The 22,825-nt window shown below is 38.3% G+C and overlaps 1 protein-coding gene across 11 annotated transcripts in view; it reads right to left on the bottom strand.

The window, feature by feature from the left end:
* TRIP12 (thyroid hormone receptor interactor 12) overlaps nucleotides 1-22,825 on the bottom strand; it is an 81,622-nt gene that overhangs the window by 52,836 nt on the left and 5,961 nt on the right. For 5 of the 11 annotated variants that reach the window (XM_075031787.1, XM_075031792.1, XM_075031793.1 and 2 more), the window contains exon 2: nucleotides 1,488-1,634. In XM_075031787.1, the coding sequence (XP_074887888.1) occupies nucleotides 1,488-1,585 (98 nt within the window). In that variant the 5' untranslated portion in view covers nucleotides 1,586-1,634. Of the gene's footprint in view, nucleotides 1-1,487; nucleotides 1,635-19,461; nucleotides 19,534-19,670; nucleotides 19,761-22,825 lie in introns of those variants that run through there. The other 6 variants (XM_075031788.1, XM_075031796.1, XM_075031791.1 and 3 more) reach the window with 4 other exon arrangements.

Raw genomic sequence — 22,825 nt, 5'->3', positions numbered from 1 at the left:
CATTGTGTGATAGCATAATTAACAGATCACAATACACCAAAACACTGGATGAGTAACTTTCTTATAAGACAATAGTGCTACCCCTAAAATTCTTCAATTTGTCTGACTCGCTGTAGAGCTTCTCCCTGGCATTCTGCTATAAAATCTGAATAAACAGTAGATATCCAAAGAAGAATCCCCCACTCCACGCCCAAATAAATCGCCTCTAATTCTTTATTCTAGGGAGAGGGTTATTTACCCCAGGTCAAGTTCAGTGTAAAATGAAAGAGGTAGTTGGGCAATATCTAACTTAAACACCCATTCAGATGTAGAGATAACACAGAATAGACAGAATGGAATGAACAGTTCACCATGCCTCAAAGAGGAGTATTCTCCAAAAACAATTCTAGCTTGCAAAATAATCAGCTACATAAGGTAGCAACTTCCTTCTCCTTATGCTACAGAAGCCTTGTGTTTATCATGTGCTTTTCCATTTGTACAGTAGAGACTAGTTTAAAAAAAGTGCTGCATTTCAGTTAGAATTATTCCCCTCAACATTCCTTAGAAGAACGTCTAGCCTCCTTCATCTATTCAACAGTGACCTTGTTCTCAGATGTTATACTAGTAAGAAATACACCTCATATTCATTATACATTATAGCCTGATTCCTTCATAGTAAAAAACTTCATTTTGTGCCACTGACCTCCAGTATTTTAATACTCTTATACCAAAAACCCAAGCCCAAGATACACATATTCAAACAACTGCACCAGTAACACCTCTGAGGAAGTAGAATACAGACAGATGCTGCCTACCATGACACTATAACCTTTCTTCATTAGACCAATATTTTAACAAAATTAAAGGAAAACATATCATACAGGTTTCACTCAGATGAAGACTCTTAATTCCTCAAAGGACATGGCAATAATTACACAGTCAGCATCCATAGGGAAGTTTCAAGAATCTTCTTTGTTCTGCATTGTAGAGGCAACCACTTACAGAACAAATACAACCTGGTCCATTTGCTCACTGGTATAAGTATATTAAAGGATGACAAACATTTTGGTTTTGAATAATTCAAAAGCTGTACAGGATTAATACGCAGTGCAAAGGAACAGAGAGGTGCCAGTTATTCAGTCTTCTCTAACAGGGACACAAATTTTCCCAGACTTCACGTACCACAGTCTCCCTGTCCCCCTCACATGTTTTTATTACCAGGGAAGAAAGAGGGGGAAGTAATTTGTTACTACCTGTGATTTGTGGACTATGTGTCAGTTAAACTTTTCCCCTCATAGATCTACTACTGCTATTCTAGCTGAACATGCACAATAGAGACTTATCCATGTTTTCATCCCATGCAATAACAGTATGGGTAGCATTTCAGGAGCAAAAAGGTTTCACGCAAGTTTCAGTGCTTGGATTGCAGGGTGGAAAACTTCATTCTCTAATTAAATCACATCAATTTTGCTTTTATACGTTAACACACTCATAGATAACAGTCATACCTTCCTCCTACTGCGTCGTCTTGTGGCTGGGCCCCAGCAGTGTTCCTCTGTGAACGTCGCAGTGACCCCCCTGGATTGTTATTAGGCCGGTTGGACATTGGCACCTCTCTCCTGAAGGGACATACCCTTTCTAGACACTATCATTCACTGAAAGACAAGAGAGATACAGTCATAAGACATGCGGCATGAAAACTCACAGCCATGCCTCAAGAGGCAAATATAAAATGCTATTGTTTAAGCAAAAACTTAAGACAAAAACCTTTAAACAATTTTTAGTTAAGACACATGGACCAAGATTCTTCTCAAGAGCATTTGGATGCTTAATACAGAGCAACCAGTATTCAGTATATATAGCATACAGATGACCTATTGGATTAGGTCCCTTCCAACCCAAACTAGTCTACGATTCTATAATGACACGCTTCCTTTCTGGCAGGCTTCTCTAATTATTTTAAGGAGGCAAGACAACTGTGATTTAGAAGAACCTGTATTTGTCAATATTAAGGAAAAACACACTAACTAGTAATACTCAATGCCTGATAGAGAGCAACAGTATTTAAGTATTTTAACTCTAATTGTGGGAGATGACAATGCCAGATTCAGGAATAAGCAGCAGTATCCAACAAGATTACAGAAGTAACTACTGTGCTTTTAAAACAGCATCTTTCTTTAGTCAGATTTAAGCAACTTTCATTTACATAAAGAAAGATACACAGTAACTCAGGAGAAGAGACCTAGCTATATAAGCAAGAAGTTCTTGCTCACGAGAGCTTAATTAGTGCAAAAGGTATTTGAGACAGAAGAATTAACGACTGTACACAATTATTGGGAAAAAAATCAATACGATGGCTTTGCATTACTACTTTTGGAACTGCTTTGTGACTGCTAGAGGTCCACAGATATTATTTTGGTAGTTATTTATGGAAGACTACCATAACACCCAGCTGCAGTCCTCAGAGGTATTTCAAGATCAAGCCTCTCTCAGCAACTCAGTGAAGAGAGGTAACTTCTGTATCCTGTGCTAAATTAGTATTTCTATGCAGAGAGCATAGGAACAGAACCACAACCAGCAAATCCAGTTTTACTATTCCTAATTGTGTGGAACCTGGTAAAAAAAAAAAATTATTTGCAGGTGAAAAAAGCCACAAGAAGGAAAAGAACCCAAGTTTAAGAACACAACATTCTATATTCTGATCCAGTATCTATTATATCTATAGCACAGTAAGCAAGAAGTCTGCCATGAAAAAGTTTAAAACGTTTCAGCTGCATATAACTAAGGCTCAGTTCAAATTTGAATGCCTCCAGTAAAATAACTCTCAGGATCCCAGTTAGCTTGCCAGAAGTATTTTAAATAAGCTCTGGGAATCAAATAAGAATACAACTTAGGCAGAAGTATTGCTATCCATCCTAATCCCCACACCACAGGAGTCAAAAGCATCTTTTGAAAGTTCATGTTCTTTCCACTAAGGGGTCCAACAGAACAGCAGACAGCAAAAACAGAAAGTAGGATTAATTAGCAAATCATTGTCTTCACCTGGTTATTTTACCTTATGCTTAGGAATTTGAAAGAATATAAACAGAGCATAAAATACACAATCCCACAAAATACAGCTCTTCAATGAACCTCATAGCTAAAAGTCTTGATGACTGGTAAGTTGAGAAAGCTGTAAACCCTACTCCTCAGAAGCTGAGCTTTCCCTCTTCATAATTATTTCTCTTATCCTAACTCCTTAATCATAGCAAATATTCCCACTAACAAAAAGGTTTAAAGCTTTTAAGTAATATATGATACCTTTAGTCTACAACTTCTTATACTTTAGAGCACAAAAGGATATACCGTAGAACAGAAAGAGCCTGCTATAGCTGGAAGTTATGCCAGCTTGCTGGTATAGCCAGATTAGTCAGGTTGAGGAAAGTGTAAGTGGTAGCATTCTCTTCAGAGCACACCATAGATGGAAGACAAGGAGCCTAGCATTAACCAGGCTGAAAGTTGACGAAGCTTCCAGCACTGCCTGGGGGGGGTCTAGCTGAAGTTGATCACAGGCACTGTCAAATGCTGTTGTGCATTCTTTTATTTCTTTGTATTCAAACACCAAATGAAAAAAACCATCTCTTCATAAACATCGGCAGAGACACATTTTGTGCATTTTCTGAAAAGGGGGAGTAGTGTGCCCTCCCGTACAAAGGTCAACTGATGTTGAAATTGGGTACTAATGTCAAACTATGAGTCATACTATAAAATGGTTGCCATAGATCTATTGTACTACCTCGTATGGACTATAAGAACATGCATTCCAGCAGGTTTCACTCTGCAAAGAGCAGTGCTCACTCTAGAGCTCTGCTAAGTCAGCCACATGCTTTCCCACTTAAGGCCAGTACATGGGCTCCTCCACAAAACACCAGAAGAGTTAGCTGAAGAAGATACCAATCACACAGGCAATCCTAGTGCTGTCTAGGGAAACTTTAGTTCAACATTGATCTGTCTGGGTCAGCCAGCCACTTTAAGTAGTCTGTGCTTAGAAATTATACAGCAGTGTGCTGTCACACACATGATAATTTCAGCTGTGTAGAAGAATGAAATGGCAGCTGTTTTATCCTGCAAGGCATCTGTCAAGTCAAGATGATGTACAGAGTTACCTTCTATATTGAAACCTCTCAACTCAACTGCATTTCTTATTGTGTAGTGTGTTACTATGACTCCCGGTTTGCCTTTGAATACAATACCACTTCAAGATTTGGCTATGACCTCTAAGTTAATGTTTTGATGTTACATCTCACTGCAAGCATCTGAAGCCACACAATACCACGTGCCCAGTTAGTCCAGTAGGGAAGACATCTTTTCAGTGGGTCACAACTCTGTCTTCCACATGCTAGAATGACAAGAAAAGAGCCCTGAGGTTCCTAAATCTGAACTGTTCTCATTCAGACTTGTGCTGCCATCTGTAAGCCTCACTCCCAGCACTTGGCTTATTCTTTCCCCTCTTTAGATACCTAAATTCAAAGGAGATGCACAACCCAGTAGATCAGCCGAATGCGCCAGTGCAGTCCTGTCACATTTCAAGACTATTTCCTCAACTACACTGAGCATTCTCTCCACACCCACAATAAGAAAAAGCTATAACTGTACATCAACCCTCTGTGCTCCAGTTGACAGGCTTTGCAATTTGAGAATTCTAAGTTCAGGTCCTCTTCTAGCATAAAGTTTTCTGTAAACAAGCCATTTTAGTTAATGTTTCACAACTCCATATTCCTAGCTGTAATGATGCCAAAGCACTCGCCCACAGATGCTCTCCTCATAAGCAGACTGTTTAGATTAAAAACCAGCATTTTAAATAAATCCACAACGTATCTTCTGAAGACATCTAACAGCACTGGCATCTAATTATTATCTTGCATAATATTCTTGAGTTTTAGTAAACACTGTTTGATTACCATTAACAGTCATCTTTGTTACTGTACAGGAAAGCAACTAGAATTATTTTCTGTAGACCTAATGTACCTATTACAAACACTATAGCTAATATATAGCCAACACATTACTTAGGTTCCACAGGAACACAAGATACAAAAGCCTCCCCTCAACTTGCAGTGAAGCCTTTATACCTTTCTTCTCATGGAAAAGCCAACAGGAAGCGACTGACACTTCTCCATGTCTTTGAAACAAACAGAGGAAACGGACAACTGCAGAAGAAGCCTGTATCAGCTTTTACTTAACACCAAAATCACTCCCTGAAGAATACTGTGAACTGTAATGTAGCCTATTGTGATGTAGGCTACAGAGATGAAAAGAGAATGAGTAAACTTCAGCATTCCAATAGGGTCTAAGGCCACTAAGATTGTAACAAGGCAAACCAGTAACAACCCCTGTAAAAACGGAATTGAACACTTTCACAAGGAAAGGGCTTCCTTAATCTACTTGGATGAGCCCTAGAACTTGTTTGTTTGGGGTGTTTGCTTGTTCTGGTTTTTGGGGTTTTTTTTAAGGTCTTTGGAAGAGTCTTGGTAGTGCAAGAATTTTTCAAGCTCTTGCACTCCAATTTCCTGAATATTTATGGATATGCCTAGCACCTCTGCCTGTAATACTCCATTATAACACCCGTTGTCTGCTTGGAGTTGACCTAAGTACACTGGTCGGCATACTGTCTCTTTTGTACCTTGGCCCCAACAAAGTGCCTTACTTAATGCTGCTGCAGCAATCCAGCTTCTCAACATTGCAAAGACTTACTGCCCTGAAGTCAGTATTAGGCAAAAGGGGGGCAAGAATGAAAAGACAGGAGGATGTTTATATGCCTTGTAAGTTCAGAACATTTTCTTCAAGCAATTTGCACATCTTGCCAGCCATAACCCAGAGTTCAGTGTACTCATCAGTAAATGTTAAGTCTAAGATTTCAGATTTGTATTCCCTCACTTCAATCTAGATAACATTAATTTACTTGATCAACTGTATCTGTGACAAATCTAGTCAGTTACAGTAGAAGCAACATTCTAAATATATACACATACAATACACATTTAAGAGTTGAGATTTTAATTGCAACTAAACTGAAGAACTTACTGTATATGGTTCAGTAACTGCTGAATTGTTTTGGACCTACATTACTTCATTTTAAACTGATCTCATAGCTGCACCTCATTTTTGCTCACTGCTTACAAGGTTCTCCTCACTTACCTGCAAACATACACACCTATTTTCTTGCCTTGCAAGCAAGCACTTGCAAGCACTCATTCAATTACTTCTACTACTTCACCAGCTGACTCAGAAATTAAGATGACTCTTTAGTCCACTTAGTTGCTTTAAACTGAGTCTTGTACAGCTGATTTTGACACAATATTCTTCCTCACTATACTCCCTAAATTCAGTAGTTATCCACTCTGCGCAGTTCTTTTTCAACTGCGGTCCTCACCTCCAAATGTAATTTTCATGTCAAAGCTCCATGCAGGCAGAAGCTTGTATTTTCAGTTTAGCAGCCTCTTGCCCCTTCTGCTTGTAGGAATACTTCATGGAATAATTTAGGAAGTCGGTACAACAACATACTGGAGATTTCCTAGAAAAATTTTCTGTGACCTCTCCGGAATTCTCACTAACCCTCCCTTCTTCCTGACAGCACATTTCTATACACAAACAAGGGAAGAAGATACCGTCCCACAAGCTGCAAGATGCTGTAAGGTACAGTAAGATGTTTTGGTTGCGTTTATGCAAACCCTGAGTTATTCAGCTGCATGAAAGCATTGAGCCTTAAGGAATGACAAGCTTTTCTTCTTCCAACATAGAAAGAAGAAACTACCACTTATTTTCTTACTTGTTTCCACTTCTACCTTCTCCCCATGAATAGCCATAAGCTTGTCTACATGATGTAAAGATGCTAGAATACACTAAGGCTTACGTGCTGCGCTGCATCTAATGATGTAAAATTCACATAGTGACTTTTATCAGATTAACTTCTCTTGGTACAGAAACCACAAAAAATTGCACTGAATCATACATTAATTAGGTTGAACTGTATTCTTTTTGTATTCTCCCCCTCCGATGCTAAAGGAAAAAAAAAAAACAACAAAAAAAAAACCCTACACACACAGAAATACAGGCACAGACACACTAACCAAAGCAAATTCAGTATATACAGAAAAATCTTCAGGACAAACAAGATCCTACAGCCTCCTATTACTGTAACATTACCTCACTGCTGGGAAGACAAGACAAGCAGGTATCAAGGAAGTTTCTTCTTAAAATGAGCATGTTAGGTGGTAAGGAAAGAGGTTTCTACACCTCTTCCAGTACATAATTTCTATAAACTTAAACAGTTGCATCACTTTTATCAGTTCTCTTGGAAGACATTAAGATATTGATGGGAAGACAAGCTGAGTTTAACAGCACACAGAGACAAACTCCTCTGCAGACTGGATGCCTTTTTGATGCAGAGTTCAAGTGGAGTACAAGAGTTAAGTTAGAATCATTATAAAAACCTTGGCTGGAAAGGATCTCTCCAGATCATCTGGTCCAACCTCCTTTTAAAAGATCTTAGATTATGTTAGAGATCTCTCATTCTGCTGAGAAGTGAGAATTTCCAACCACAATGACAAAATATATTCTGAGTTGTGAGCAAGAGGAGAAAGGCAAAAGGTGAAGCATGAGAGATACCCTGAAGAAAGGGGAAAGGAAAAAAAAAATCAAAATCATGCCAGATATAAACACATGCAGAGAAGACACTAACAGACTATCAGAAAATAGTATTTTCAGCAGAAGCATTTAGTAAGTCATGCAAGAGGTGTCAGTTCAAGTAACCCAAGATCTCAGATCTGTGTAGATGTACAGGTGTGCAAGGACACACTCCCCATCCCTCCCAAGGACAACCTCTCTGAGGGGAAAAGAAACAACTCTAGCCCTGTTCCTCACTGCAATCACATATAGCTCAGAAAGCATTCCCTCCCCTTCAGTTCCTCAAAAATACAATCCAGTAACCTGGACTAAGATGAAGTAAACAAAATGGGCATGTAAACTACAATTATCGAAGGAGTCCAGTCACTGAACACTTTATAGACTTAGGACTAGCTCACATGTCCATTTTTACACTGGGTAACTTTAGACAATACATAAGCTGTTAGCCAGAGACTGATTTTTCTGAATTGCTGACAGAAAAAAAAAGCTTCAGCACAATATTCTTCTCAGATTCATTTACAGTGGAAGAGGTTTTTCATTCAGCTACTCTGTAATCATTAGAGTGGAAGCATTTCTTAACCATTTCAAAAATACCCCATATATTAAAAGAGGTATAGATACTGCAGAAAACTTCTCAAATACCAGTAGGCTGTAAATGCACTCAAGCTACAGACTCCCTGGGGGGGGGTGGGGGAGTGGCTGGAAATCAGTAAAGGAGCAGGAGTTACCCCTGTTCCACTGACTTTACAACAAACAGCCATCAGAAGATTATAGCAACCTTTGGGCCTTGCTACATTAGGAAGAAGTCAGCTTTCCCTTGCAGCCTTCCAAGAGCTTAGACCTTGCCTTAGCCTTCTAGCTGAGACAGTGGCAATGCAAAGGCCACCTTCACAGCAATCAGCAAAACAAGTGGCTAGGAACTTGAAAGGATGTAACCACCAGGTTAAGATTCTCTAGACTGCATCTATGCATATATGTCTACAATGACCTATAGACAAAGACTGGGAAGAGAAATTCTTGGCAAGGAAGAGGAAGAGAGGAGCAAAAGATACCTTCATTTGTGATCTCATGGTTTGGAATTAGGGGGAACTATACTGCTAATTGGCAGTTAGAATATTCATTGCCTGAAACTAAAGATTTCAAACTAAAGATTTACAAGGTCCTACAGGAGATAAGAACACTGAAATGCCTCTGAGACGATGCACAACACTGCTCACTAGAGGAACGCCCAGGTTGTCAGGACTGTGTGATCCAACAGGTTACACATGCCATCACCCTGAGCCAGCAAAGTAGCACTCTTACCTACTGAATTCTGTCTGGTGAAAGGACTGGAAGATATCTGTGCAAAAGATACCATAGCTTGAGAACACATAGTGTGGGGAAGTCAAGAGGTCAAATTCTGTTTAAGAAAAAAATCTAAATACATGCTACTACATGCTCCAGTGTTGCTAAGAATAGTTTTGTGACAGTGGGAAGACATTCTGAGTTGCAAAAGCTGAACAGCCTCCTCTGCTTCAAGCAGGTCAGGTGAATTTGAAGTCTCAGACTGCACAGACCTTTCCCTGGGCCTGTTACAGAAAAGCAAACCAAAGATGTCTTCAATGACCTAGAAGCAGCTTAAAACCTTGTTCCATAAAGACTACTGAGACCTGGCACCCACCACTGGTTTCAAAAGGAAAACAGTGGATTGGCCTGTACACCATAGCCAGAACCTTAGCGAGTCCTTTGAGGCTGTGGAAAAGTCAAACGGAAATAGTAAACAGCGCACTACTCAAAACTACAGAGAAGCACAGGTATCACTGGCACATGGCTTTATAACCAGTCAACAGTACAACTGACTGTTCAAGAATTTAAACAGCTCAAGAACAAAGAGAAACCTATGGATGGAGGGGAGGGCCAAAAATTAGCTAAAAAAGCACACCTGCAGAAGTTAGACAGCAGAACATTCCTGTTCATCTAGACAGCTTAAAGGCAGCAAAAAAACCACAGCTCCTGTTCTATTCTGTATATGGTTAAGAGGACATAAAGGTGAGCTCAGGTGTCTCAGGTCTGTTTGTATGACTTGTGTCCCCAGCTCACGGTACACAGGAATCCATAGCTTCATTTCATTGCTTAACTGAATTCTTGGAAGCTGGTTAAGGGGGCTAACTAACATCAAGATTGCAAAAGCCTTTATCTCCTATACTCCATCCTCTAGAAGACAAGAAGCTGCAGTCTGAGGTAAAAAAGTAAAGGAGTTGCATGGAAGAAATATAATGCTGTTTTGAGGGCATCCTTCTTCAGTTCTGCCACCTCACTGCCTTGCTTCTCTTATGTTCATCAAGGACAGAAATACTACAAGTTGTGTCACTCTTTTTTGGACTGCATTTTGGTTCACGAAAGTACACAAGTGTCATTCAGATCTTAGATCCTCATCCAAAAGAGAAGTTAAGAAAAATAGAAAGCATTTCTTTTTATTCTCTTGTTTGTCTATAGTTTAGCGTTCTGCATCTTCGGATAGTTGTCAGCAACTATTCCGCTCAGTTTTGAGAGGATCAGCAATGGAGTTTATAATAAAAACAATCTCAGAATATTTATTTACAAGGGTACATCACAACTTAATTCAAAGAATCTGCCCTTGTAAAAAAAAAAGAAAATAATCAAAGAAGTTGTTGTTCTCCAAATAAACTGAGTTTGTTACCCTTCCATGTCACCATTTGTAACACATCCAAACTAGTTCAATTTAAGTTTTCCACCAGTGTATGGTTTGACTTAAATTCATTAATGAAGGAAGGGAATGCTCTCTCAGTGGCAGAATGCCAGGATTCAACACTTCAAGAAAATATTTTCATGTTTACAACACCTGTAGTTTCTCGGCCTTCAGTGCTCTATTTTTTTTAAACCAGCTACACATTAAGTTCTGTTGCATAATTCAGTCAATTCTGCAGCACTTATTTTTTTCTGCACACAGATATAACGATTATCAAAACCATTAGAACCCTGAAACTTCAGAATCAATCGATATTCAGTAAAAGAATAGTCTAATCTGGATAGCTGCAAGTCAGCCAGCAACAGCTCATCTTAAGAAGCAGCCCAGAGATATTTAAGCCATCTCAGTAACATGGAAGATTTGTTATACCACAGGGAGAAGAGGCACATATAAACATAGCAAATGTTAGCTGCAGAATACCGAACCAGTTTTTGTCTCTTTGTTGACACATCTTTTTCCCTTTTAGCACAGCAATGGGAAGAGAAGGGGAAAGTGAGGAACAGGTGTCTTCACAGTTTATTCTTCTGTACACTTGTGTCACAGACCAAAATTTCTCTGCCAAATCAGATCCTACAGCAAGACCTTGACTTCACCTCTACAGGAACTTTAATATTAGTGGTGAATGGAAATAACATTCACTTTTTTCCTTTTTTAAATTAAATAAGAGCAACTGGTATCTCTTTAAGGGAAAAGAACTTATTTTCCAGCAGCCAAATTCTGACCAAAACTCTGCTACTTGTACCCAGTGTCATTTGATGTGAATTCTTCATTTCTAGCAGACTCCCAACAAAACCCATCACAAGCAATAGAAGTAAAATCTCATCTGTCCTTCATTTTCAGCTCCTCTAGAAAACCTTGTTTAGTAGGAGCCAAAATTCTCTATCTGTGTGGTGGCTTAAGCTTTCACTAACATTATAAAAAAACATGCTGCCTGGCAAGCATGAGGAAGAACATTCTCTTCAGAAGAGGGGAATGAATTTGAATTAGGAGCTTTTACCTTCTGTGAGACAACATGAACGAAAGCACAGAATCCTTCATGAAGTACAGATAGGCAATACTGCCAGAAATGAAGACAAGCTAGCAGGTAAGTGGTCAAATTAAGACCAAGTAAACAGGTGTGGCAAAGTTGGAGCAGGGGGCATTTATTACCAGTGAAGAAAAAAAGTCAGCTCAGCAATTAGTGCAAATTTCAATTTAGAAGCTTGATTTCAGTATTGTCATGCAATTGAACCAAGAAGTACCCAAAACCATCACCCACTCCAAGCGTACCCTACCCAATTCTTAATGCCCAGCTGCCTTTGAGCTGCATAGCACCATTTACTTCAACATTATGAGTCTGAAATCAGAACCTACTATTACAACACCAAGCTTCTTCCCTGTTCTCACCCCATAGACCAGATGGTGCCTTATTTGCAGTTCGCCATTCACTTGTATCTGGCACACACAGCCCTTAAATAAAATCAAGTGCAACAGCACAAGACAAATAGTGATATGGTACATACCCATGTCCTACCTGCAGAGCCTGTTAGACAATACATGCCCCAGGTTGCAGCATGGCAGGTTGCCTGAACCCTGCCAAGTTCCTAATCAATTTTTGCCAAGCTGTCTTAAATTGCAGAGACCTAGCAAGCTCAGTGGCTAGTAAAACATGGTTTGGCCACTCAAAGTCTAAATTAACATAAGATGATCTCCACAGTCTTCTAGGCAACTAGAAGTGAGGAGGCAGGAAAAAAAAAAAAAAAGAACATTAATTAGCCACTACAATGAAAAAATTCAGAGACTAGAGCTTACAGAAGTTACTGCTGGAAGAATAAACACAAAAAACAGTTGACTTGTACATGCAGGTTAGACAAGTACCACAGATAAACCCAAGATTACAGGTCTAAGGGCATTATGTAGATCTACCTTGAAAACAAGGTAAAGAGGGAGGAGACTGGGTCTTCCTTTTGACAATGTTCAGCTTCAGCTTGACTAGTTTACACACAGAAATGCCAGAAGTTGAGAGAGAAGCCTGTTCACTCATACTAGCATGTCTTAAAGAGAAACACTTTAAAAAAAATTAAAAAAATAATCTACATTTCCAAGGGAAGCGGGGGGGGCAGTACTCATCTGTTTTCTACTTGACTAGAATGGGTCTCAAGTTTTTGCATCTTCAAAATACCATTTAGAAAAGGTTTGGACAAATCAGGAGGATATCAGGAGTTTTCCTTCTGTTGTCCTAATCACTGATATTTAGCACTGACTAAAGCTGATATCTGTTGAGGTTTCCTTTCCTACGCTGTCTCAAAAGCAGGCGATGCTATCCTCCTCAACAAAGACTTCTATCCAAATGCTACACAAAAAAGGTCATAGGCCTAATGCATAGCAAGATTCCTATGCCACATGATACCATCTGGGAAATGGTTTAATTGTAGTTGTTGAGGAAGAAATCCAATTAAAACAGGTTAAGTTTCCGGCTTCCTCAGCACTGCATCTGCATATGGATCTTTAGCTATCATAAGGATACTGCAACAACAAACAAAGGGATTAAAACATATTTAAGGTTTCTAAACTGGGTAGTGCTCAAACCAATGGTATCTTGGAATTATGTGCCACAGATGCCATTTTCTCAACCAAAGAAAAACAATTTATATATTGACATTATATCTTGCAGTGATGTAATTAAGAGCAAGCTCCAATACACATACCAAATTACTGACATAGGCACAATTAAAGACATTTACCTTGTATGAAATCATGAACCAAACTACCTACCAAATATCTGTATAGAGAAACAGAAGAGAAGTTCTGTGTAAAGCTGAAGAAAAGGAAGTCACACCCAGAGAAACACCTGTTAAACACTAAGGATTAAGCTGTCTTAAAGCTGATCCTATCATTGATAGGATCAGGACTTTACAGTGCTCAGAGCTATTCTTTCATGGTAGCTACACATAAGAACATACAATACTAGCTTCCACAACTGCATTTTAGGAAGGTTCCAACCTTCACAGTCACGAAGAAAGTTGTCAAAAGCCAGAGCACAAAGTTTTATGAAAGAATTAAACAACTTTATGACACACTTTATTGACAAGACTGTCTGCTCCACTCTGCACATAGGTGCCTTTTCAGTACTCAACAAATAAAACAAGTTTGTGGGAATGAGGTGTTGTACATGGAGATTACAGAGAATGGGAATGGCAAGTGAGTGTCCCAAGAACTTGAATACAGAAGGTTAAGATGCTGAACTTGAGCAAATCTAAATAATGAGCAGATCTAAATATTAAAGCTCTGTCAAACGCTTTTTAGCAGGATGCCAGCCTTAGTCTTAATCTTAAGCTAGACAAGAACTCACCATCACCAAACTTTAATACAGACAAAAAAGTCTACTACAAATTCCTCTCTTCTTTCACCTATGTGCAGGTACCACCAGCCCTTTTTTCTGCTTTACCTCACAAATGATTTTTACCTTTTGTCTCCCAGGCTATCCACACACTTTCCTTGCACAAGCAACAACTGTAGCTATGCTTATATTTTATAGTTCGTTAGATTAACAAGTTGACACTAATAAGGTATTTTTCCTCAGGGTCATAACAAGGCCGGGTTTGCCAAAGCCTGAATTCCTTGCCAATAGTCATTCGCTTCAGAGCTGGAAGAAAAGCTGCTTAATTCCTAGCAAGGAGATGTTCCAATAGATGCTACCTAAATCTGTTCAATACTTTTTGTTACCTCCCAGCTAAACTGCTGCTCTCTGATGTACTGAAAGGATTCACAGACTACCAGTAATACAGAACACTTATCAGAAGAACAAAGTTTCTCCACAGCTCCAAGATACATAAAGAATAAGCAGAGCTGTAAGCTTTCTAGAGCTTGATCTTAGGACCAAAATTATTATTTAAGAACTAGATATTGCAATAGTTGATTTGATAAACCTTTGCTCTTGCAATTTGCTCTGTGACCAAACCAGAATACTCAAGAGTTGACTCCTATACAGGCGACCTTTTATCCTACACTAATGCTTAACTATGCCTCATGAGCAAACCTACAACCTATCACCCCCAAACTAACACATTGATTCTGGCCTTGTCTAGGATTAGACAAGAATATGGTGAGGAAGAACGGAAAGAAAGGAAGACAGTGTTTCTTTTAAGTACTTTGTGTGTACATCAAGGTAGAATACTTTGGAGCAAAGCTATGCATCCATCTTCCTATGCTCCTGAAAGACATTTTTGCAAACATGAAAAATAATACCACACCATTAAGATGACAAGGAACTGGAAGCAAACTTCACTTAACTCCTATGCAAGATGTCTTGGGTTTTTTTTTGTTTTGTTTTCTTTTTTTGTTAAAAAAATACCCACAAGACACTCATATAGCCTCAGAACTATTCCGCATGTCATCCTCTTTACTATTTATTTTAAGCCATTTAATAAAATCCACTAGTAAGGGAGACAAGACAGACAAAAGGATATTTAACTGGAGAGAGCATCTTCATCATGATGCAAGATAAAACAACTCTCTTCATAACACCTGAGTAAAAAAAACACACAGAGAACAGAGTGGCTTTAGGGAAAGATTAAAGGAAGAATATGAAGTAGGTTTGTGAAAGAAGAGGGAAAATACCTGTAGGCGCAGAAGTGAGCACAGTTGCTTCCTTCCCTCCCCTCTGCACAGTATCTTAACCTATCAAATGCAAAATTTAGGTATTTCATAAAGGCTGCAGCCTCTCTTAATCCTATATCTGTTTTGCTAATCAAAGATACCCAGCTAGGAGCATGCAAATCCCCATCTCACATATGATTAATGAGCAATGAAGTGTTCTAGTAATCACAGTGTCTTTACTACCTCTACTTCCCCACTTCAAGCCTTTGAAATAAATCTTTTCTCCAATCAATTATTTCTTAGCACCTCTAACCCCCATTAGCTACCAAAGATGCCAAAGTAACTGTACTAACTTTAGGTCTGTCTTCTACGCTTCTCAAACTTTATTTGTATGTTTTTCCTTGTATTTAAAGGCTCCCCGGCAGAACAGTTTTGGGACACAAATACTGTGTACTGCAACTTGAGAACAGCCTGATCTGCCCAGCATGAACTTCTTCCACAGAAGTGAAAGTTAAATAGTTTGAAAACACTGCTCACCAAACTTGCAGCATCTACTAAAAAATAGTTTCAATTATTTCCTATTATATGTCTATTTTGACTAGTTAGAAAGTTGAGCATATAAAGCTTCTAACACTGAATTTTCAAATCAGCAGTCTGGTGTTCTAGTTTCAATTAACAAGGACACCATATGTCATTAGCATATACTAATATGACAATATTTATTACATTAAACAGCTGCATGATAAGACCTCAAAGTTTCAGGGGTGCTTTTTTTATTTTCCAGAAAAACATTTCAGATGTGGTATAGCCATGTATTTTTTATAATGAATACTTTTCTAATTAAAATGACAGCATAAACATTCTGTACATTTTCAAGTATGACACACATTCTGAGCCAAACACACCTCTTTCCCCCCCCCCATAACACCATTAACTCTAAGCCTAATAGTGATTACACTTCCTTATACTCTTCATACACAATTTAACTTACTACTAAAGTTACAGTACAGACTAAGAAGAGAAAATCTAAACAAGCCAGATTTTAGGGCATTAGACCCATCAGTCTGCACTGTGCAGTTTTTCAGCTGAACTCCACTTTATTTCCAAAAGAGTACCACAGGACTGATAGAAGTTAAAAACCCAACTACATTTCTTGGGAGACATCCTAGTGAGTGCAGTCATCTAAATAAATTAGAAAGGAAAGTTAGTTCCTCTAATCAAAAAAACTAAGTCAAAGTCTTGTGTACTTGGTAGAACATAATTTTCAACTACTCCACGTGTTTATCCAAAGTTTCTACCTTGATGTCATTATTTCGAACTCCTTCACTTACACAAATACCTCGGAAGGTATAGGGATAGAGTACAACTATTAGTTTCACTCTAATGCCTGTGCAGACCATTTTCATGTTAGAATTCAGCACACCAAACTTCAAGAGTTGGTCAAGAATATAGAAGACTGCATCTGTACAAGTTTATATAGACAATTTAAAACCTAACACTTTGAATTATCACCAATTGTCACCAGTAAAAGCTTTCAAAGTCTGTTGAAGCAACCTGAAATTACACCAGCTTCTCTTCCACCCTCCTATGACAAGCGCTACTCCACTCTATGCAACTATAAAGAACAAAACAGCTTAGACGATAGTCAATCACAAATGTGTATATTAAAATTATTCCTACTTCAAAGCTAGGCCAGCAACCTTCCCAACCTCCCCAACGACACACCAACCACACACCAAGAGTAGGTGCAACTCTAAACAGTTTGTTGCCATAACCTGGAATACTATTAAGTAGTAAAAAACTACCTTGATTTTGGATGCACCTTGACTTAACTAAACTTAGACATTTAAATCACTATATTCTACTATAGGTTGAGCTTCTGCTTCTAGCTGCCACAGGTCTGGACTTGCATTAGTCACTTTCTGCATTTGATATTGTCTACAGAAAGACCAAACCCTTCTGAAGTAGGCTTTTTTAAAAAGTTAGATAATACACATAAAGCAAAGATAGGGGCTTACAAGCCCCAGCTCAGCTATGTCTCACACAAGCTGAGAATCAGAGGAAATAGAGTAGTTTGTATCTCCTCTACTTGTCACACTCCCATCTTTGAGCAGCATTCATGAGTTAATGGGCTCAAAACTCTGGGTCCTTGAATTCCTTGCCTCAGCCATTCAAAGCTTAAGCATGGCAGGTTAAGATCTTTAGTACACCTTCCCTTGACAGAACTCAGCAGAGATCCCTGTGGGAGCAACTACCTTTCATGGTACAGCTATAACATTTATGACAATACAGCTAGAGTCAGTGGTATAAGAACTGAACACCTGTACATACTTCTGCACTTTTTTTTCCTCCTCCTGTTAGCCTTTAGATGGCAACTAGATATTTTAGGCTAAAAGTCAGGCATGTAAGGTACTCCAACCTAAAGTGATCCAAAAACACAGTAAGGAAGAATTGTCCCTTTGCTTTAAAAAACAAACAAACAAATAAAAAACATCTATTTAAAAAAAGATCCCATTAGTGTTGACAGCATTTACAGAAATAGGTTCTTTCCTTTCCTGAGAAACAAAGATTTAAGACTGGTTCTTTCAAATACTTTTCACAGGACAGCCTGCCTTCCTTCACTATGTCAGTAGTGCCATGAAACTATATTTGTGTACTCTGTGAATATATGTAGATAGACATTCCCACTGAACCAGAGTTTAGCAAAAGAGTACAAGTACTCTTTGATGAGGACTATTACACTACAGCTTTCTAGCCCTGTCAGTTTCAAAGCTGTGTTACTGCAAACACACTAGAGCATGAATATTTTTGTTTAAAGTACTTCCATCTTTTAGACACAGCTAGACTTAAAATATTCACAGCTACTGAGGCTCAATGTTGAGAAAAAGTTGGAAATTACAGCTTCTGTAAGCATGGGTACTTAAACATTTGTAACACTTGAAGGCAGGAAATAATGTTAAACTTGTGATGGCATTAAATCTTGAAACCCTAATTCAGTAGTCACAGGACATCAGTAGATTCCAGAAGTGCAAGATTTTTTTGACAGCAGAACTCAGGACACTTGCTACTATTTCCAGGCTTATAGAAGAGAGGTCATTCATTCTTTAATTTCTATTTTGTTAAATCCAAAACTATTTAAACAATCAATTGCTGTTAAGTAGCATCCAAATAGAATACATCATCATATGAGTTTAGCAGAATGTATTTGTAATGATGAACAGACTATTACCCATAGAAGGAAACTATGAAATAAGATGAAAGCTTTATTATTGTTACAGCTTTGCTTATTTCAACATAACTACCCAGGTTATATGGTTATCTAAAGCCAGAGCTGTTCCCTCAGAAGTCCCCCCCCCCTTTTTTTTTCCCAAACTATCAAAACTTAAAAGTTGCCTTACAAGTTCCCTTTCCTCTCATCCTTCCCTCCCCCAAAATAGTAAGTATGCATCAAAAACAATGAACAGTATTCTAACGAGACACTTGCAATGCTATGAAGTACAGTAATACCAAGCAGCATGGAGATCCTATACACCAGTACTAAAACTAAGAAGTTTTGCTGTAAGCCAAGCCCTTGTCAGTTGACATAAGCATTAGTGACTACATGTTCCAGTTAATCAGAGTAATATTGCAAGTGAACAGGGGGGGAGGTGTGGGGATGTGGAAGAACCACCAATGCTTAGGTATATATACCATTACAGAGTAACTGAGAATTCTCCAGTGCTTTTGTACAAGATTTATCTGGAATACTCTCTCATCACAGTTTGACCTTGGTCAAGAGAGATGAATTCCAGTTGAAAGAACAGAAAAGTGCTCTTACAGGTGGTAATAAATAGGACTAATAAAGCCTGTATTATTTAGCCTGGCAACAAGAAGGTTACAAATGCTTTCTGTAAGTGCCAAGGGTAAAACACCAAGAGAAGAAAATTACTTAAAGTGAGAGGATAGCATTAATACAGTAAGCAGGCAAAACAGTTATGAGAAACTTTCAGGCTGGAAATGAGATGATCCTAAATTTCAAGAAACAACATGCTGAAAGAATCTCCCAGGAGGACTGTAGAATAAAAAAAAAAAAAGGCAAGTATGAAAACAAAACCAACACATGCCCTTAGCTGCTTTTTAGACAGTTGCAAGTTAAGAGATTTAAGTGATATACCAACAATATTAGCAGATTACACTTTTGACATTATGATGTCTCTTACTAAGCTTATTCCTAGACAGCAGTACTTCACCGTCCTTACAGACAACTGACAAATAACAAGTTCTGTTGTTCTACTAGGCCAACCAATGGAGAGATGAGATGCTCGTGTCGCTCAGGTCTGAGTTGCTTAGGTACTGAAAGTACTTTAAAGGCTCAGTTCCAAGAAAAGGCTAGTAGTCCCACTTCGATCTTTTGCTAAGGAAGTTAACTGGAATACAATTCTTCTTATCATAACACCTATTCTTTCTCAGAAAGTAAAAGAAGTCAGAGAAGACACCGCAAAGAAGCAAACCTGTATTATCTGGAGTTCACGAAGCTTCTCTTGCCCTGTCCTGTAGCACCTATCACTGAAACTCTGTTGTCACTAAGGAAAAAAAACTTGTCACCACACCTTCTGCTGGGAAGGGGGGGGGGGGAAGGGAGGCAGAAGATAGCTTTCCACAAAGCAAGTTACTGCAGTTAGGAGTGAGTTCTAGGATTTAAAAATAAAAAACCACAAACCATACACCACACTTTTGGATACGGTTATTCTATGCAGAGGTTGTTTATCCAGCTTGATCCTTCTATTGCTGTGTCACTCTGTGCCCATATGTTCACTTTTGATATCTCCCAAAAGTGTTCACGCAGGGCAGGGGTGGGGCAGGTGGAAATATGCCAGAGTTAATACATTCAGAAAACCAAACCAGCTACTTGATTTTTGGAAAGAGTTCCATGTAGAACTACCAGACAAAAACATAGGAACACTATAAAGTACAACAGAGATTTTGTAACTTTTATTAACATTCAAGACAACTAGTATTTCAGAATGGATTACAGAACAGAGAAAAGTCAAAATACTAATTTAGTTCTGTTGTTAAATCAATTAACAGTATCACCTGCTCTCTAGTTTTAATTTGCCATCTTACTGAGCTGACCTTCCAAATAGCTTGACATAATTTTGTTGAAGGAAAACAATATTGCAAACCTAAAAATCTGTAAGGAAAAAAACACTTCTTAGTTGAAGGGGAACAGCTTTTATATGAAAATACATGAAGCAATTTTGCGATGCACAGCAACCTACTTGGCTTACTTCTGATTAAGTTTTTAAAATACTCCAATGCCACTAAAACAAGATTAAAATTAATTGCATTAATAGTACAGGTGAGATCTAATAGGGTTTCCAGTAATTTCAAGTGGCTGTGAAACTGCAACAACAAAACGGATACCACAAACAGACACAACACTAGTTTAGCACAGTACTAAGAACAGGTCAAGGGAATTGACAAAGTTTCTGGCGACACTACAGGTGTTGCCAGCAAGAAGCATAGTTAGAATTTAAGCGTAAGATCTCAATCTGATAGAAATTCAGGCTTCATCTGAACAAAACACAGGAAGTAAAGGGTTTTGAAAAATAGATGATACAACTAAATTAAGTTTATCCATTGACTTAAGTTACCTAATAGGAATCTACTTTATTTAAAACTACAAGAATAGTTTTAACAGCTTTTGGCTAAGTCTGTGACAGACAAAAAAGCATGATGCACCCAGGGAATATACTTTACTCCAGACAACCTCTGGAAGCAATAAAAGTATAGCAACAACTGTGTTCATTGCATTGTATTTCAAAAGTGACAGATTGAGATTAATTTGCCTGTTACTTCAGTGGAGTCTCACAACAAACTTTAATTTTTGAAAGTGTACTTAAAATAAATGTAACTTATTACTACATTTGCGTTTTACCTCAAGTTTCCAAATAAAAGGTTCTCGTGTTCTAGTTTACTTGAGTTCATCTGCATACAGCATTGCTAAAGTCAGAATCTTCAGTGCCCATTCTGTCCCAACTCCAGTTCAGTTTTGGCAGTATGTCAAAAACCCTAAGCTATTAAAAAAGAAAATAACTCCCATCCTTACTACTGTGACCATAGTACTCAGGTATTTAAACATTAATGGAAGGCATTTAAGTGGTACTGTTCCTTCACAATACTAAATTCCACAAAATTCATCTTTCCTCTTCACAGTTAACCTGAAGAAAGCTCAGTTTCCACTCTGTCCATGGAGTATTTAAATTTGCAGATTAAGGTGTGCAACGGCATTTCTCTTAACAATGCTTCCTCCAATTCCAGTTACAAAGTGATGATGAAAGTTTTGAGCTGGAGTCCTGTTGTCATGAGTCTAGTATAAAGCATGTCTATGTTCAGTTGCAAGGCTACAAGTACTTGAGGTAGATGAGAAATAGGGAGTATGCAGCAAAACTGTATCAACTTAAAAGTTGTCATACAAGAAATCTGAAAAAAGCGTATTTGCTATCTTATTTCTGGCAAAGAAATATATTTGTTCTTCTGCCAAGCTTTTTTTAATTGAGTAGGGGAACGTAACTAACTTCTTTAATCCATAATCTTATGGTACAATGCAGGTCTTCATTTTTATTACCAGTGTTTTACTGTAGAAAGCTATCTGCTAAATAAATCAGGCAGAATATTACCAGAGTAAGATATGGCAGCATGCATTGTCATTACATAAACATGAAAAACATTGTGGAATAGACTGTAGCAGATCTTTAAAGCACAGCTTTTAACACTGGGAATCCTGTCAAAGTTTGCCAAAGTTCTGCAGCTTCCATCACTTCCTTTAAATGAGATTCAGTTGAAATGGTGTTTCCTCCAGAAATTTTCTTATTAACTTCAAATCAAATTGCATTTTTATGTATGCCAATGGTATTCCTGCTCCTCTCATTACTTGAATTCATTTATTTTGATTATTGGTGTTACTTAAAGATCTGAAACCTAGCTATGCAGCTTCTCAGGTGCTACTCACTCAGGCTTATTCACCCAGACCATGACTGTCTGCATACCCTTGTTCAAGTTGGTTATTTCTCACCTTCCCCTCATCCCTTTACAATGTTTGAGTTCATCAAGCTATACACCTGAAACAACTGCAAAGGTCAAAACAAGTTAAGTTTTAAAGAAAAATTACAGCAGCAGAAAAATTCGCAGCCAGGACCTTGATTATAATGGAGTATATCCTCAAAATAAAGAGAACATTCACTAAAGAAGGCAGAGTTCCAAGTTTGTATTCAGCACACAGCCTATTAATATGCACCTTCAGTTACTTTCTTCATTAGTTCTCTTTAAATGCATAGCCACATCTCACCTGTGATCAGAAGGTTCAGTTACATTGCACACACCTTCCAGGAAGGGACACTCTCTATACTGAATACACTAATTACATAAGGGATTTGACATTAGAAGTCACAGAACATTATTAACATGGATAAGATGCCATCTTCTAGTCCTGATGTTAACCACATCTTACAATATTATCCTGTCCAAAAATAGACATCTACCACAGATTCATATTCCACAGAGATATATGATGTAAAGACAGTTTCTCCTTACTAACTCCAGGGGTTAAAGTAAGCATCTAATGATTATACCAGCATCAAGGACATTTAATGCAAGTCCCATAAGGGGGAGGAGGGGGGCAGGGGGCATATACATGTGTGGTTTCCTTTTTCTTTGGGGTGAGGGGGGAGGCAGGCAGGCATGGGGGATGTTGAATTCCACCCTCACTAGTGTTACTATGCATTGTTTACATCTTTCCTTTTTTGGTGCCTCAACTCATTTATATTGCTCCTAAAAAAAATAATGTTTTCAACTTAGTAGATACTACATAAAAGT

The sequence above is a fragment of the Buteo buteo genome, chromosome 7, assembly GCF_964188355.1.
Source record: "Buteo buteo chromosome 7, bButBut1.hap1.1, whole genome shotgun sequence".
Taxonomy (NCBI): domain Eukaryota; kingdom Metazoa; phylum Chordata; class Aves; order Accipitriformes; family Accipitridae; genus Buteo; species Buteo buteo.
This window is presented reverse-complemented; position numbering and strand designations above follow the sequence as displayed.